Source organism: Labeo rohita, chromosome 5, assembly GCF_022985175.1.
Source record: "Labeo rohita strain BAU-BD-2019 chromosome 5, IGBB_LRoh.1.0, whole genome shotgun sequence".
NCBI lineage: Eukaryota > Metazoa > Chordata > Actinopteri > Cypriniformes > Cyprinidae > Labeo > Labeo rohita.
The window spans coordinates 29,873,751-29,889,968 of NC_066873.1; the positions used below are offsets into that span (position 1 = coordinate 29,873,751).

Below are 16,218 nucleotides of genomic sequence, written 5' to 3' on the forward strand. Positions count from 1 at the left end.
TTGTCAAAGTCTGACTCGGCGCACCTCATGGTGCCGCCAGACAGCTGCTCGTTCCCTCCAAACGCTTTGCAGATGTCTTTAGTTACATGTCCCTCAGCATCAGCAATCACGCCATAGTTTTAAAACCCACTTTCCATAAAATTAAGATCAACTCTGACTTCCTTTGAAACATATGGCCTCTCGCTGGCTATCGATCAAGCAGACATTCAGAGCCGGAGGCTGAGCAGCCAAAACACACTATGGCGGATGCATGCAAATGAGGTCGTGGTGGAAACAGCCGCGTCAACCCTAGCTTTTGTGATCGACTTGGGGGGGTGGGGGGGAGACTGTGCCAGGGACCCGTTCACACGGCTTCCTGTTTTCTTCATGGTGTTTGAGAACTTCAGACACGCTTCTCCCTTCATTCAATAATGAACTCTTCAGAGGGTACAGAGACAGAAAAGACAGATATTAGCATGCTATACTCTTGATAAATCTATGCCTGTTGTCTTTAAAAACGTCTGTTTACATCATCTCAAAGCCCTTAAGCTTCTAAGGAACCTTGAATCATCTGAAATTCCCATCTCGTTATTGAAGAAGTCTTGAGCCGCAGCCTTCTCTATGGCAACTTCTGCACTTTCGCTGAGGGATTTTGTGGAGTTAGATTACCTGGCAGTTCAGCGCAGGTGAGGGATTATTGCGCGATGTCTCAGGATCCTTTCGCGTCTGTGAAGGTTAAACCTGAGAGCTAAATCAATAGAATCCTCATGATACCATAACTTTTCTTATTAGCCCCAGCAGCAGCAAATGTCATGATGCTCCAGAGAGCGGAACAAACTAATAAAGAGCAGATCTGAAAATACACGTCTGTGACCTTGTTTTTTTTTTTTTTCCCCGAACGATGCATCCTCAAGAACAAGAGTCAACAAACGTGTGCAGTGGTTTTATGGATGAACCGATAAGTTGATTATTACATTCTTATGACTGATAACTTATTAATGGTTAATAATATAATCATTAACTACTTTGCATAACTTGTAAAAAAGTTACTACTTGTAAATATTTAAAAAAAAAAAAAAAAAAAAAAAAAAAAGAACATTTAAAACTTTTAAAATGCAGTTAGTTGTGAAGAAATGAGGTAGCGAATGATCTTTTACGTATTGCAACGTACATCCAAGTGAATTATGAATTAACAAAAAGGAAAAAACAATGAAGATGATGCATAAAGAAAGGTTTAAGCACCAAATTAGCATATAAGAATGGTTTCTGAAGGACCATGTGACTTTGAAGACTGGATTAATGACTGCTGAAAATGTAACTTTGACATCACAAAAATAAATTATTTTAAAATATAGCTGTATGCAGTGGAGTGCAAGCCCATTTTCTTAATGACTCTGTTATATCTAACCAAAGTGTAAAGTTCAACTTTTTTTTTTTTTTTTTTGTGATAATTATTGACCTAGAGAGTCAAGAGAATTGTGCTGCAGTGATTTTCTTGAGGTTAAGCTAGGACTAGTTTGCAAAAGTAGGTTTTATTAAATAATCTTGAATAATTAACAAACAATTTGATTGACAGCAGTGGTTCTTGAGGGCAAAGTTGTACAGAACAAGGTGATCATGTGATATAGATATTGGGCACCATTCATGAAACAGGAATGGAATGAATTTGTGTGTAAATCATTTGTAAAGCTGTTCTGACATGAACTTTAGAATTTATGAAAATGTTCATATTTTCAAAATGTTTGTTGGTATGAAAGAAATGTACATCTGCTCCCTACCACACGTAAATGGTGCGTAAAATGTTCTGTGTTCTTTTTGGCAAAACTTGTCCTTGCCCTTTTTTTTTATTTTTTTGAAAATTTTTTTTTGGAAACTCCCCATTCACATGAGGCGTCAGTGTTAACGCTTCTCATTTACTTTGAATGGAGTGACGTCAAGCGTTGCCAAACTGAATTATGGGTCCGTTGCATCGTGTCACGGGCGTTACTCACGACAGAAGTTAAAAATTTATCAACTTTTCAAGCACCAATGCAAATATACTAGTGCAGACGCTAGCCAATCCCGTTCGGTGCAGACGCTGGCCAATCAGCACAAACTTCAGACACGCCCTCCATGAAGCGTTAACGCTGACGCGCCGTGTGAATGGGGCATAACTGTAAAACGCAGCGCTTGTCACTGTCATTACTTACCCAGCCGAAAATAGAAGAAGGGCGAGACAAATACCGACTAACCATCCTACTTGTACAATGACTGCCTTCAACAATGGAGAAGTCAATATTACTGGTTACTGCTTTTTTTTTTTTTTTTTTTTTTTTTTTTTTTTTTTGTATTTAGTGAAATTCTTAAAAATTAGATACTAGTAATACGTTGCCACTGTGGATATTCCAAATTATAGCAACTAAAGCGCCTCAGCTGGAAAAATGCTGTTCCACGTGCGTTTTCAAGTGCCACTAGCTGGTCGTTTTTAAGAAGAGCGGCTGACTTTTTATTTTTTCTGGCTAAAAACTTTTTGGTGGACACACGTTATTGATTATTTATTGTTAAGCATATGGCCTATTAGTCTTTTTGCAATTATGCAATATACTGGAGCCAAACTGGAGAAAGTAGACCAGAATATTCCACTGCGTTCCGGGATACGCAGTTTGCGTAGTTGTAATTCATAGGCGAGGATTATGCTAATTGTGAATAAGCGTGCACGAGTGCACTATTTATGAATGATTGGAATTCATTAACATGTGCTTGTGAATCCGTAGGAGAGTTTTCGGGAAGGTCTGTTTTACGTGCAAATTACTCAGAATTTACTCGTATGTTTACGCAAGTTTCATTATTGAGGCCAATTGTGTGTATGTGTAAAAAATCATACTCGCGCTTACTCGCTTGAAAAATGTGTAAGCAATTTCTTTGTGTGGCCGATTTCTTTCAAATTTCTCACAGACCTTTGGGGCTGTGAGTCAAACAGGCCCACTGAGTTTCATTACGATCTGCCTTCGTCAACCCCATCTAATAGGTGCTCAAAATTCATTGGTCGATAGCAGCCGTGTTTTTCAAGATATGTGACCATGCTAATAGACAGCCATGGCATTTTGGACACAGATACTGCACAAGTCAATTAGGGCAGTCACTAACGATTATTTTGATAGAGTAATCTGTTGATTATTCTGACGATTCATCAAGTAACCAAATAATTATAGTTTATTTTTTTTTCCTAATAATAAAAATAGACCAAAGTAAACAATAGCCTTTAAAATACATGTACAATAGCAATGAGGCAGTAATAATTATTTTAAATAAAGTATCAAAAGCAAGAAATCATGGTTTTGTTGAACGAACGTGTTAAAATACATAATGTATTCTAAACCATGGAGCTAGTGTACATTATGCATTATAACAAATGCCTGCAGAGGGTGGCAACGGCCTGACAATACTGCACAATCTAATGTTTAATATCGACTCAACGTTTAATTCAGATGTTCACTTAATCTTTAATATATGGCCATTTCTTTATGACAGAAAAGCTACAGCTACTGTAATTTCTTGAATATGTGGGCATCAAAATGTGTAAACTCAGAGTGAGGGTTTAAACTTTTATTTTGACAGTTAGCATATTGAGAAAGATAATGATGTATTCCCCTGTGTTTGGATAGATTTATAAATGATTTACCTTACAAATCTGATGAAATAGCGGGCGTTGCGTTGCAACTCGCAACAACATAGCAACAGCAGAGATGGAGTTTGAGACGCTCCACTCAAGTAAATGATAACAGTTGTGTAGCAGCATTTATTGTGAACAGAGCCACTCTGAGATGCATGTATGTAACCTACATGCATATATTAAACCTGCGTCGCGTACAGTTATTTAATTGAATTGTAGCATTTGTGAATTTTTAAATCTGCTCTTTTACACTATGACTGAAGCATGTTTCCATACTTACAGCTGCCTTGTTAATGTTGTAAAAGTTGTGCACAGTGTCAACTGATATTTTGTTCTTGTTGTACCCACAGCAGTGCCACTGCCCCCTCACCAGAGGCTGACAATAAAGGACCTGTTTGTGGATGGTAAGCCAAATGCCGAGCTACTGAAGAACCATTTGATCAAAGAGGGACGTGTGGAGGAGGACGTTGCGCTGCGCATCATAAACGAGGGTGCCAACATCCTAAGGCAGGAGAAGTGCATGCTAGAGGTGGAGGCGCCAATCACTGGTAAGAAAGCAAGAGTGCATCTTTAGTAGGGCTTGAGGGAGATGACCATCTGTCTTGATTAAAATGAACTTTGTTCTGACTTGTGGTTTTGTTCAGCTGTAAATGCACCTAATTCATAAGAAAAAAATGTGCCCCCCCACAAGAAAAGGTGTTTTGCCTTATGGAAACTTCATGCAACGTTTCAAATATTCGTTATTACACTTCATTGGCATCAGTGTGTGTACCTTTAGCCAACAATAAAATAATAAATCATAAAACGATTGGTTTGGTTGATAAGTAACTATTCAAGTAGGCCCATACTCCATCTGTGAAAACAGTTTTCATCGGGCACACCATATTAGCATTGCTTTTGAGTTCTTTGCAGAGATTATTTGATTTAGTGTTACAAACTGTCACTGTGGAGATTCAGCTGGGGCAAACTGACTCATATGGAGATCGGTGTCAGCGCCGTTGGTTCGTAATGACAGATACTGTCTGCAGATCAGTGGAGCGCAACACAGGAAACAGTCAGAGATTCTGCAGTGGAATGTGGTCAGAGATGCTTCAGTGGACACTAGGAGGAGTGTGCAGAAACTAATCAACTAAATGGAGGGTTGCCTGAATGACAAGTCGGCTAATTGCTCTAAAGGAAGAGTAGGATTTTATGTCTGGTTTTGCGTGCAGCTGACCCAGACTGAATGATGCTACTTTTCTGTCTACATTCAACTTTGCTATTAAGTAAATATGTGATACATGATGTTTATTTTGATTTTGAATTGTTTGATTAGTTTTGTATCAGACAGCCAATTGGATATTTAATTGCGCTTGCACATTTCCCATATTTCTGAATATATATTACCTCTGTCGTCATCAAAAGTTGATGTTAATCTTTAAAAACGAGTAATTTAAGAACATTGTTAAATGTAATCCGTAGCAAATCTCAAAATAAATATCTGAATCCTTTTCGTTTATTTCATACTGTACATTTATATATATAAAAAAAAATTCACTAGCACTTAAAATGATTAATTTTAGTTTTATTGTTTAGCTTTATATTTATATAAATTGTAATTTATCAGTCAATTTGTTGGCCATAACATGAAAATTATTTTTGGTATCTCCCGTACTTTTAGTAGTAATAATTTTACATTCATGACAAATGTAAACATTTTTTATAGGGTTTTACTACAAAAAAAAAAAAAAAAAAAATTTAATTGTATATTTATTTTAATTTAGTTTTATTTTTTAGTGTTATATTTATATAAATTGTAATTTATCAGTCAATTTATTAGTCATACCATGAAAATAATTTTGGTGTCTCCCATGCTTGTAGTAGTAATAATTTTAAATTCATGACATTTAAACATTTTTTTAGAGGGTTTTACTACAAAACATTAATTGATTAATTAATTTTAATTTTATATTTATTTTAATTTTAGTTTTATTTTTTTGTTTTATATTTATATAAATTGTAGTTTATCAGTCAATTTGTTGGCCATAACATGAAAATTATTTTTGTTATCTCCCATACTTTTAGTAGTAATAATTTTAAATTCATGACAAGTCATGACAAATTTCATAATAAAAAAGAATTTGAGAGGGTTTTACTACAAAAAAAAATGAATTACAATTATCTGATTAATCGTCAGAATAATCAACCAACTGATTTTTATTTTTGTATTTATATAAATTGTAACATGTCAATTTATTGGCCATAACATAAAAATAATTTTCGGTGTCTCCCATAATTTTAGTAGTAATGATTTTAAATTCATGACAAATGTAAACATTTTTGAGAGGGCTTTACTGTGCACAGGCATTATGCAAGCACACTAAATAAAGCCACTAAAAATATTGCAAAAAAAAATTAAATCTAGTTTATATAAACTGGTCGACCTCAATAATTGAATGACTAGTCTAGGTCACTAACGATTATTTTGGTAATCAAGTAATCGGGCGATTATTCTGACGATTAATCGAGTAATCAGATACTTATAGTCTAGTGATAAAAATAGAGCGAACAATAGCCTTTAAAATGACTTAAAATAAATATATAAAAGCAGTGAGGCAACAATTAGTTAGTTCAGTCAAAGTATCAAATGGTATGGGTTTTATTGAACAGAACTGTTAAAATACATAATGCATTATAAACAAAAGAGCTAATGTAAGGCCAAGGAATCGTGACAGCCCTAGACTAGTCAACTATTTTGATCTGTCCCTAGGATTGTGATAAAATGCATAACAGCAAATTAGATTGACAGATAGATAGCGGAAAGTGACCGAAAATCATACAATGCCAATTACAGATTATACAGGAGAATCTGTATCGCATCTGAGTAATCTTAAATTCAGCTGGTTCTTATCAGTGACAAACAGGGCTTGTTAAACTTGCTCAATTACCTGATGAAGATGTTGTGCTTCGAGGTTTAATTCTTGGAGACGTCGTGTGCGTCATGCCACGGCATTTTATGATGCAGATGAATTAGAGCTCATCTGTCCTCTACCGATATTGCTGCTTTTGAGCACGAATTAATAGATGTCACAAACCCCCCTGGCTCTAGATACATTCTGTTTTATAAATGGATCCAGCCTCTGTATTTTCAGATATAGTGTCGTTGTTGCTAAGTGACAGAGCAGTCTTGTACATGTGGCCGTTGCTGGCTAGATGATGCAGGTAGGATGGATTTAAATGAAGTGTTTGCTCTCTGTACGATCCAACAGTTCCCTATGGCATTTGTTTTAAAGTGATACGATACAGAAAACCTTTTAGCGCTAAACACTTTGGTTACAATTGCCATTGATTTCAACATGAGGCGTGTGTTAAGCATCACTCACTGAATGTGATGCACTGTGTTAACTTTTATGTGTTGTTTCCCTCTCACCTGTAGTATGTGGTGACGTTCACGGACAGTTCTTCGACCTCATGAAGCTCTTTGAAGTTGGTGGTTCCCCCGACAGCACACGCTATCTCTTCCTGGGCGATTATGTAGACAGAGGATACTTCAGTATTGAGGTGAGCGCATGTTCTTCAAGTGAAATCATCTAGAACAGGAGGCCCACAAAGATTCTGGAGAAAAATTAGGTTCACTGGACACTATAACACCTGTTACTTGCGTATTTCTACACATCCTCCTTCCATTTTTTTTATTTTTTATTTGTCAAAATTTTTGGCTAATTTATGTAGTTAGCAACCACTAAGACCGCATTTACATTACATGGTTTAAGTGAACCAACTCAGAATTTTTTTTTTCTCCAATGAGGCACAGATCAGATATGACCCACGAACATGTAAGCAGGAAAAAATTCTGGTTTCCGATATTCTCGGATCAGTTTCAGGCCTCATTCATATGTGGAAATAAATCTGATGTGAATCGGATCTGTGCATTTGCATCTGCATGTAAGCAGACGGATCGGATATTCCCATCAATGACAGTTGGACATCATTGAAAAAGTGACTTTGGCAAATGATGTCAACTCAGGTGGATGCTTTTCTGGGTCAGTCCGCAGTGTAGCCAAGTCTGTGCGGTTTTCCTGTGGAATTGGGCTATAAATGTAGATATCAGATATGGGTCACTTTTAAAAGATGTAGGCCTAAGCTAGTGCTGGGCGATATACGGTGCTGGTTCAAACAGTAAACCAGTTTGAATTATGCCAACGGTATCAGTAAAAAAAGAAAAGCTACAAGGGCCTAAGCAACACAGCGTCGTTAATTGAAAGGAGATCCCTGTTAACTGTATACACTTCTGACTAATGGTTGGAAAGCTTTTAGAACTATTAATAACACAACTAATTCTTTAACTGGGCAAATAAACAAAATGTAAACGGCCGTTAACAGAAGCCAGAGACTCTGAAGACAGACGCAAAGAGGAGAAAATACTGTAGCAGGCAGAGAAAGATCACTATTAACGATGTGCAAAATATAGAAAATTCTAAATACTAAACTGGGGTTGAAGGGTTTATATAAGAACATGTCTCTGAGAGGAAAAGACTGTCTTCAGAAAAGGTCAGATGGTACTTTCATTTAATCTTACCTTCATATAGTGTACATTAATGTAGTATTTAAAAGCGCAGCGCTGCTTTGTTTACAGCGTTTACCAAGGAAACACTGTATTGCCGCTGTTCCACAAGCGCCACCTGCTGTCAGAGAGTGAATTTGCATTCTCATTCAGCCCGTCTGCTGTTTGTGTTTTGTTCACATAGGGCTGGACAGTAATTCCAGCAAATCAATATATATCATGATATATTTTTTTTTCCAGTAACAGTCATATAATTTTTAAACACATTTCTGATATTTTAATATACATTACCAGTGTTTCCCATAAGTATTATATAGGTTTATACATTTTTATATTTTCAGAAGTTTGTAGGTACAGACATCTGTTGTGTTTGTAGGTACAGACATTTTTGGGAGGTTTTCTGAGGCCTTTTTTTTTTAATGTTGTTCATATCTATATCAGAATTAGATAGTATCGACTGAAATTAAAAGGGTTGCTCCACCCCAAAATGAAAATCTTGTCAATAATCACTTACCCCCATGTCGTTCCAAACCCGTAAAAGCTTATATTTTGGGTGAAAACCAGGAGGTTTGTAACTGTCCCATTGACTGCCATGTAAATACCACTGTCAAGACCTAGAAAATTATGAAAGACATTGTCAAAATAGTCCATCTGCCATCAGTGGTTCAATCTGAATTTTATGAAGTGACGAGAATACATTTTGTATGCGAAGAAAAGAAAAATTTATTCAATAATTCGTCTCCTCCGTGTCAGCGTAGCGCCATTTTGGAGAGTATCCGCTGGACGCAAACTGTGTATGACGGATATGCTGTTTTCTTTAAAATCTATGTAAATATACATAGAAAACATATCCGTGTGGTGCGGCTGACACAGAGCGGCGTACACAGTTTGCGTCCAGCGGATAGGACAGTCACAAGCTGTTTATTTGGTGCTCCAGAAATATTATTTATTATTATCAGTGTTGAAAACAAAGTTTTACAAAAACAGCATTTAATTGAAATTGAAATCTTTTGAAACATTAATATGTAAATCCTGTCACTTTACTGTCACTAAATTGATTATTTGAATGTGTTCTTGCTGAATAAAAGTATTAGTTTCTTTAAAAAAAATAAAAAAATAATTACTGATACTGTCTGGCCTTCTGTAGCTCATTAAGTGAGTCTTATTCTGTCCACCTTATTTACAGTGTATTTTGTAGTGTGCACAGTGTATTTTTACCCAAACACCTGTATTTTTCCCAATACTCTTGAATATTTGGGATCTGTACATGTACCAGTGGGGAACTATTGTTGCGCGCAAGGCTGGGCTCATTCTTACTTGGCTGAGAATCTGACATCTCTGAACCATCTGTTAAGGCATTATCAGTGGCTACACTGTCACATTACCAACAGTGCATCAACTACCACACAAAAGAAAGGCAAAGCTGATGCTATACTATCTCCAGTAAAGATTTGTCAGTCAACAATGTATTTAGTCTTGTAGTTTCCTAACCAGTGTCATCCTTTACATAGTTACAGTGGCTGCTCTTATAGCACAATATATTATGATTTGCTTTGCCTTAATATTGACTTATATTACAAATAAGCATGCCTGGAAACAAGATGTAGGCTAATCAATATTTGTCAGTCGTATGCTATTTGACATTCAAGATGACAGCAAACTTCCTTAACTTGAGTAAATAGAAAGTAATAAATAGTATTTGAATGTTTCATTGTGACATACCATCACACGGAGTTGTTAGAAATATGTGACAGTGGAGTCAAGGAAGCATTTCCCAGCCCTACTGAGCTAAAGTGAATACATAGGCAGCTGGGGATTCATCTTTATATGTGAGCATATGATATTATTATATAATAATGTTATGCTTATATTACTAATTAACTAAACAAATGACATTGCATCACATAGTGTGAAAACGGTTTATTTTGAAGCTCCCAGTTGACTAAAGTATCTACTTTTCGTGTCATTGATTGGTTTTGGTGAGCATAGGCTGTGTGAGTTCACTAAATGTCACTTTAAAAAAAAAAGACGTTGAAGTGCAGGAGCTGCGGATGGTTTAAATGAAGAAGAGAAGCATCAGAGGCCTTGTTAAGCTGTATGGTTAAATGACCTCTCTTTCTCAGTCTGTCTCATTTGGATGTGTCACTGGAGGAGTTGTCTGAGTGGAGCTATTTGATAACCTGTCAGACACTGTACCCTTTCATAAGAGATGAGTCATAGAGCATTAAAGCGTGGACCGCTCTGCTTGTCACGAGTCTCCATTGAATGACTGATGTCACTGACCACTTGCACTTTGATCCTGTGAGGAGTTCATTAGCTGGACATTCTTAAGGGTCATTCAAGCAGTGACTTGTTCATTTTCAGTGAGAGTTGGTAATTTCCAGTGAGATGAGCAGAGTTGAACTTTATTCAGATGAGTCAGTCCTGACTCATTTAAATAAAGTTTAGCTCTGCTCAACAAAATAATAAAATGATTTAACATTTGTTATATATGTATATAAATATGTGTATTTACTCTACTGTTCAAAATTGTGACCCTGGACCACAAAACCAGTCGTAAGTAGCACGGCTATATTTGTAGCAATAGGTCAAAGTGATCTATTTTTATTTATGCCATAAATCATTAGGATATTAGGTAAAGGTCATGTTCCATGAAGATGTTTTATAAATTGTCTGCTGTAAATATATCAGAACTGGTAAGATGCCAAGAACTTAATTTGGAAAACGTGGTGATTTCTCAGTATCTTGATGAGTTTTTTTTTTTTTTTTTTTTTTTTTTTTTTTTTTTTTTGCACCTTCAGATTACAGATTTTGGAATAGTTGTATCTCGGCCAAATATTGTCCTGTCATAACAAACCATACATCAGTGCTAATCTATTCAGCTTTCAGATAATGTATAAATCACAATTTCAAAAAAATTGCCCCTTAAGACTGGTTTTGTGGTCCAGGGTCACAATTTTGGGTCCGTAAGATTTAAGTCTCATGATCATCAGTGCTGAATTTATTAGATAAAAATACAGCAAAAGCAGAAATGTTTTAATATTAAGTTTACTTGAATCCTAGCCAAAGGAATAAGGGTCTTATTTAGTTAAACGATCAGTCATTTTCTAAAAAAAAAAAAAACACAATTATATACTTTATAACCACAAATGCTCGTGATGCACTAGCTAATGCATTACATAGTCATGTTGGAAAGGTCACATCCGATGTAGGCGGAAGTACCGACCCGCTTTGTCTTTACAAAGCGAATGTGCAAAGAAAGTTAAATGCCATTTACAAAAAAGGTAAAACAACGATGTCAGGCAATTTTGAAGTTGGAGGAGAAAATGAGGCAGAGTTTTTTGCCCTACCCTACATTTTTGAACCAAAGTACACAGGTGAAAAACAAACCATGAGTGGCCTTTCTAACATGCTTATGTGAACTCATAGAGGTGCATCGCAGAACTAGTGCAATTGAGCATTTGTGTTTTTGTTTTTTTTTTTTTTTTTTTGTTTTTTTTTAGGAAATGACCAATCATTTTGCTAGGTAAGACCCTTATTCCTCGGCTGGGATCGTGTAGAGCCCTTTAAAGCTGCATTGGAACTGTTATTTGGACCTTCAACCTGTTGCTCCCCATTAAAGTCCACTATATGGAGAAAAATCCTGGAATGTTTTCATCAAAACCTAAATTTCTTTTTGACTGAAGAAAAAAAAAACATGAATGTCTTGGATGATCAGGAAGCATCAAGAAATTTTAATTCTGGAGTTAACTAGTCCTTTAAAATACCGTAGCACAAAACAAAGCTAAAACGAATAATAAAAATAGTAATAAAACAATTAGATAAACGAACCGACCTCACTGATTGGTTAGTGGATGACTAGTTGGCTATTTTGATCCATCCTTGTTATTAAACCAGGCGATAACGTGAAGCGGTATGTGAACTGTATGTACAAATTTCAGCTCATTATTCCTCTTGCGTAGGCTCTGGTCCTAGCTCTCAGTGCTGTTGCATCCCACCCCCCACTCGCACCCTCCCCCGTGTCTATTATTTCACATGCCATTTAAATGCACACCTGTCGTCCTTGGTTACCTTGGTGTCCTGTTCTCCCCACATCGAGTGGTGTCTGGGATTTTGCATGCAAATGAAAGGGGGGATTAAGATAAATGAGTTTTAATGAGGCTGAAAAGAGTGTGTGCATGTACTCTGTACTGTACAGAAGATCAGGCAGCTCACTCAAACGATCAGCGCATTGCCAAGGTTTTGTGTTTGCTGCCAAACACGCTCTATACTTTAGTGTGAATTTTAGATGTGTAAATGAACCAAACAAACCTGTTGTTTAGAATAATGTGTCATTGGGAATAATTACCATGTGAGCACTTACTCCCACTTTTGCAGTCCCTCATGCACACAGTTGGCAATCTGTTGAGCACCAAACAGTGAAAGGACACTGATTTTGCCATAATCTTGCCATTGGGCATTGAAAAACTAGTCAGATTGCCTTGGCAATAGAACGATTTCCTTTGTGATTATTATTGTTATTTTTTTTTTTTTTGTAGAAAAGTCTGCGTTTTAATAGTTAAGAAAATAATAGTTGAATTTATAAAAATTACCCGGGTTCAAAAGTTTACATTCCCTCGATTCTTAATACTGTGTTGCTACATGAGTCCCTTGTTTGTCCTAAACAGTTAAACTGCCTGCTGGGGGTAAAAAGTTTTTGAATTTGAAGATCAGGGTAAATTTAGCTTATTTCATCTTCTGTAGCCTCTGAAGGGCAGTACTAAATGAAAAAATATGATATTTAGGCAAAATAAGAAAAATGTACACATCTCCATTCTGTTCAAAAGTTATCACCCCCTGGCTCTTAATGCGTTGTTTTAACTTCTGGAGTATCAGTGAGCATTTGAACCTTCTGTAATAGCTGTATATGAGTCCCTCAGTTGTCCTCATTGTGAAAAGATGGATCTTAAAATCATACCGTCATTGTTGGAAAGGATTCAAATGCATAAAAATGCTGGAAAACCAAAGAATTTGTGGAAACTGAAGGTTTTTTCTGAAGAACAGTAGGCAGTTTAACTGTTCAGGACAAACAAGGGACTCATGAACAACTATCACAAAAAAAAAAAAACACAGCTGGGGATCATTTAGGTAACAACAGTATTAAGAGCCAGTTCATTTTTATAAATTCATCTATTATTTTTTCTTGTGGACTGTATGTGTATGTAATATCTTCAGGTCAGTACTAAATAAACAAAAACATGCATTTTGTATGATCCCTCTTATTTTGGTAAAATAATAAACATTTTTAATGATTCTGAAAGGGGGAAATTATTTCAATTTTTTTAATCAAATATAAAATTGGAAGATTATTGTAGGATTAGTTCACCCAAAAATGAAAATTTGCTGAACATTTACTCACCCTCAGACCACCCGAGATGTAGATGAGTTTGTTTTGTCACAGGAACAGATTTGGAAAAAAAAATTGCATTATATCATTTGTTCACCAATGGATTCTCTGCAGTGAATAGGTGCCGTCAAAGTTCAACCAGCTAATAAAAACATAAAAAGATCACAATAATCCACATCAGTTAACATCTTGTGACGTGAAAAGCTGCATTTTAGTCAAATTTTTCCAAATGTGTTCAGATGAAGAAACAAACACACCTTTTTTCTTTTTTTTTGGTAAAGCGTTCCTTTAAATCTTGTTACTTTTGGGTTTTCCATGAAATTAGCCTTTGCTGATATGGTGTTTAATAAATTTTCCTTTGCACAGTTGAATAAAGAGACCTCATGTTTTATTCAAGGCATCAATAAAATGATTAAAATGGGATGTTTTCCCCTGTTTATTGATGTAAAAGATTGAGACCATCTGTTCCTCTCGTAGCTGTGCTGACTGACTTTAATAGTCAAGTATTTTCAGGATAATAAGTCTCTTTCTCTCTCTTTTTAGTGTGTGCTGTTCCTGTGGACATTGAAGATCAACTACCCTAACACCCTCTTCCTCCTCAGAGGCAACCATGAGTGTCGGCACCTCACAGAATACTTCACCTTCAAACAGGAATGTGAGTGCTGTGGGAATAAAGCGTCTAAGTGATGTGTTGGCTCAAACTGTCCACCAGCCTTTTCCTCAGCTTTCAATGATGTTCCCTCTTTGATGTCTGAAAAGCTGCATTTTCAGCCAGCTGTCACCAGCTAGCACTTTCATTTGCTGTACAAACAGTATAACATTACTCCTGCAGTTAAGGGTTCAGAATTGATTTGCCTTATTAGAGCAGACTCTATACTGCAGTGTTTCTTAAAGCGTATTTACTTGATATAACCGGCCCAGATTTTTATACTGGGCCAGCTGCTTGAGGTGAATGTAACTTTCTTTTACTGCTTTGCCTATGGCTGATGTCACATCAGTGCGGTTTTGTTGGATTTGGAGGGTCAGAATAGTCTCGTTTATCTTGTCGGGAACCACTTTAGCAAAATAGTAATACTTGTTTAAATGAATTAAATAACTTACTTTCCTTAGTTTGGGTTAAAACTACATAAGGGCAGCTGCTCACGCTGTGAAATGTATTATTACATCAAGTCTGGATGGAACATATTTACTGTTTCAATCTCCCAGCATGCCACAATCACACAATATGGTCACTGCCTGTTGGTGCCATTGCTGACAGTTCTGGATCAAATTTAGCAGTCTTCCTAGTAGATAAGTGTTTTTTGTGATTTTTCTATATCAATGACTAATTATTTTTATTATGAATATTATTATTACTAAAATAAAGATCAACAAAATAGGTATTATTGTAAATATGTAACTGAAATTGCACTACTAATATTTATAGCTTAAGTTCTTCATTTTCAAATGTTAAACCATCTGTGTTTTGTAGAAAACTGCAGGGAGCCTTAAAGCTTCTTTTTTTTTTTTTTTTTTTTTTGTTTAGTACTTCTCTTTACAAGTTTAGGAAGATGTTTGGCACATGTTGTGCTCCCAAATGTTATATATGTTATAAGTGACCCAGAGTCATAATGGAGGTCGTGTGAGACAGCGTTAACAGGGTCATGAGCTGCCTTTTTTTATTTTGTGCTGTTCTCTGAGGTCCACTTATAATGTGACGGATTGTAGACTCCCACTGTTTTGATTGGCTAACAGTTGTGTGTTTGACAGCCTACATCCTTCACAGATGGACGCATAAATGCTCAGTAGATATTAAACGATCTGTAGCAATAGAGAAAACAGTTACTCACACTTACGCGTTGTGACATTACTGTCAGATTCAATATTGTCGGCACGGCATTGTCTATAAGTTAAAAAAAAAAAAATTCCTGTATCAAATAGTGCCTTGTTTGTAAACGAATCCACAGTAAAATTAAGTGAACTGGAACTTCATTAAAAATAAAGTTCATCCACTCTTTCCTACTGTTGGGATCAGAGGGAAGGCAATGCAAAGACTCTTTTTCCACAGCTTGACACTGCACAGCCTCTTTTTGTATTCAGGGCCTTTATCTTTATCGATTGCTTTCTGCACTACACTACATGCGTGAATCGGTGGGCAGGGCTAAACAGGCAGTGATGTAGAAGCAGATGTTGATTTTCTTCTGCGGAGGTGGTGTTTAGCCACACTGTTACGTCATAAAGTGGCACAATCCGCAACCTGTCATTTTTTTGCAGACTGTTTTTAAACTAACGAGAACGTTTTAAGCTCTGAAACCTACAGGATGTTTTTATAGTACAGTGACCTCCTATATGTCAAAAGATCATGGAAATTTTGGTTTCTGAGTTCATGACCCATTTAATTGTGAAATGAGCTGTTCTGGGGGGAAAAAACAGATCATGAGATGCTCACATGTAAGAACAGTGAATCGCTATGAATTGCACAGCATATTTATTTAATTAAATCACAGGCTTTATGATTTTATTTAGCTTATATTTTTTATTGTATTATTTTAATTTAAATAATTTATTTCAGTTGGTTGCCAAGGCAAAGAGTTTCTAATTTTCCATTATTGGTTATTATTACTCTGTTATTTTATTTTATTTCAGCTTAAATTAATGGAAATTATTTTGAATTGTTTT

The 16,218-nt window shown here is 36.0% G+C and overlaps 1 protein-coding gene across 1 annotated transcript in view; it reads left to right on the forward strand.

The window, feature by feature from the left end:
• Positions 1-16,218, forward strand: part of ppp3cca (protein phosphatase 3, catalytic subunit, gamma isozyme, a) — a 44,413-nt gene that overhangs the window by 4,859 nt on the left and 23,336 nt on the right. Inside the window, 3 exon segments of the mRNA XM_051109320.1 lie at positions 3,982-4,179; positions 7,047-7,171; positions 14,104-14,215. Coding sequence (XP_050965277.1) covers positions 3,982-4,179; positions 7,047-7,171; positions 14,104-14,215 — 435 coding nt within the window.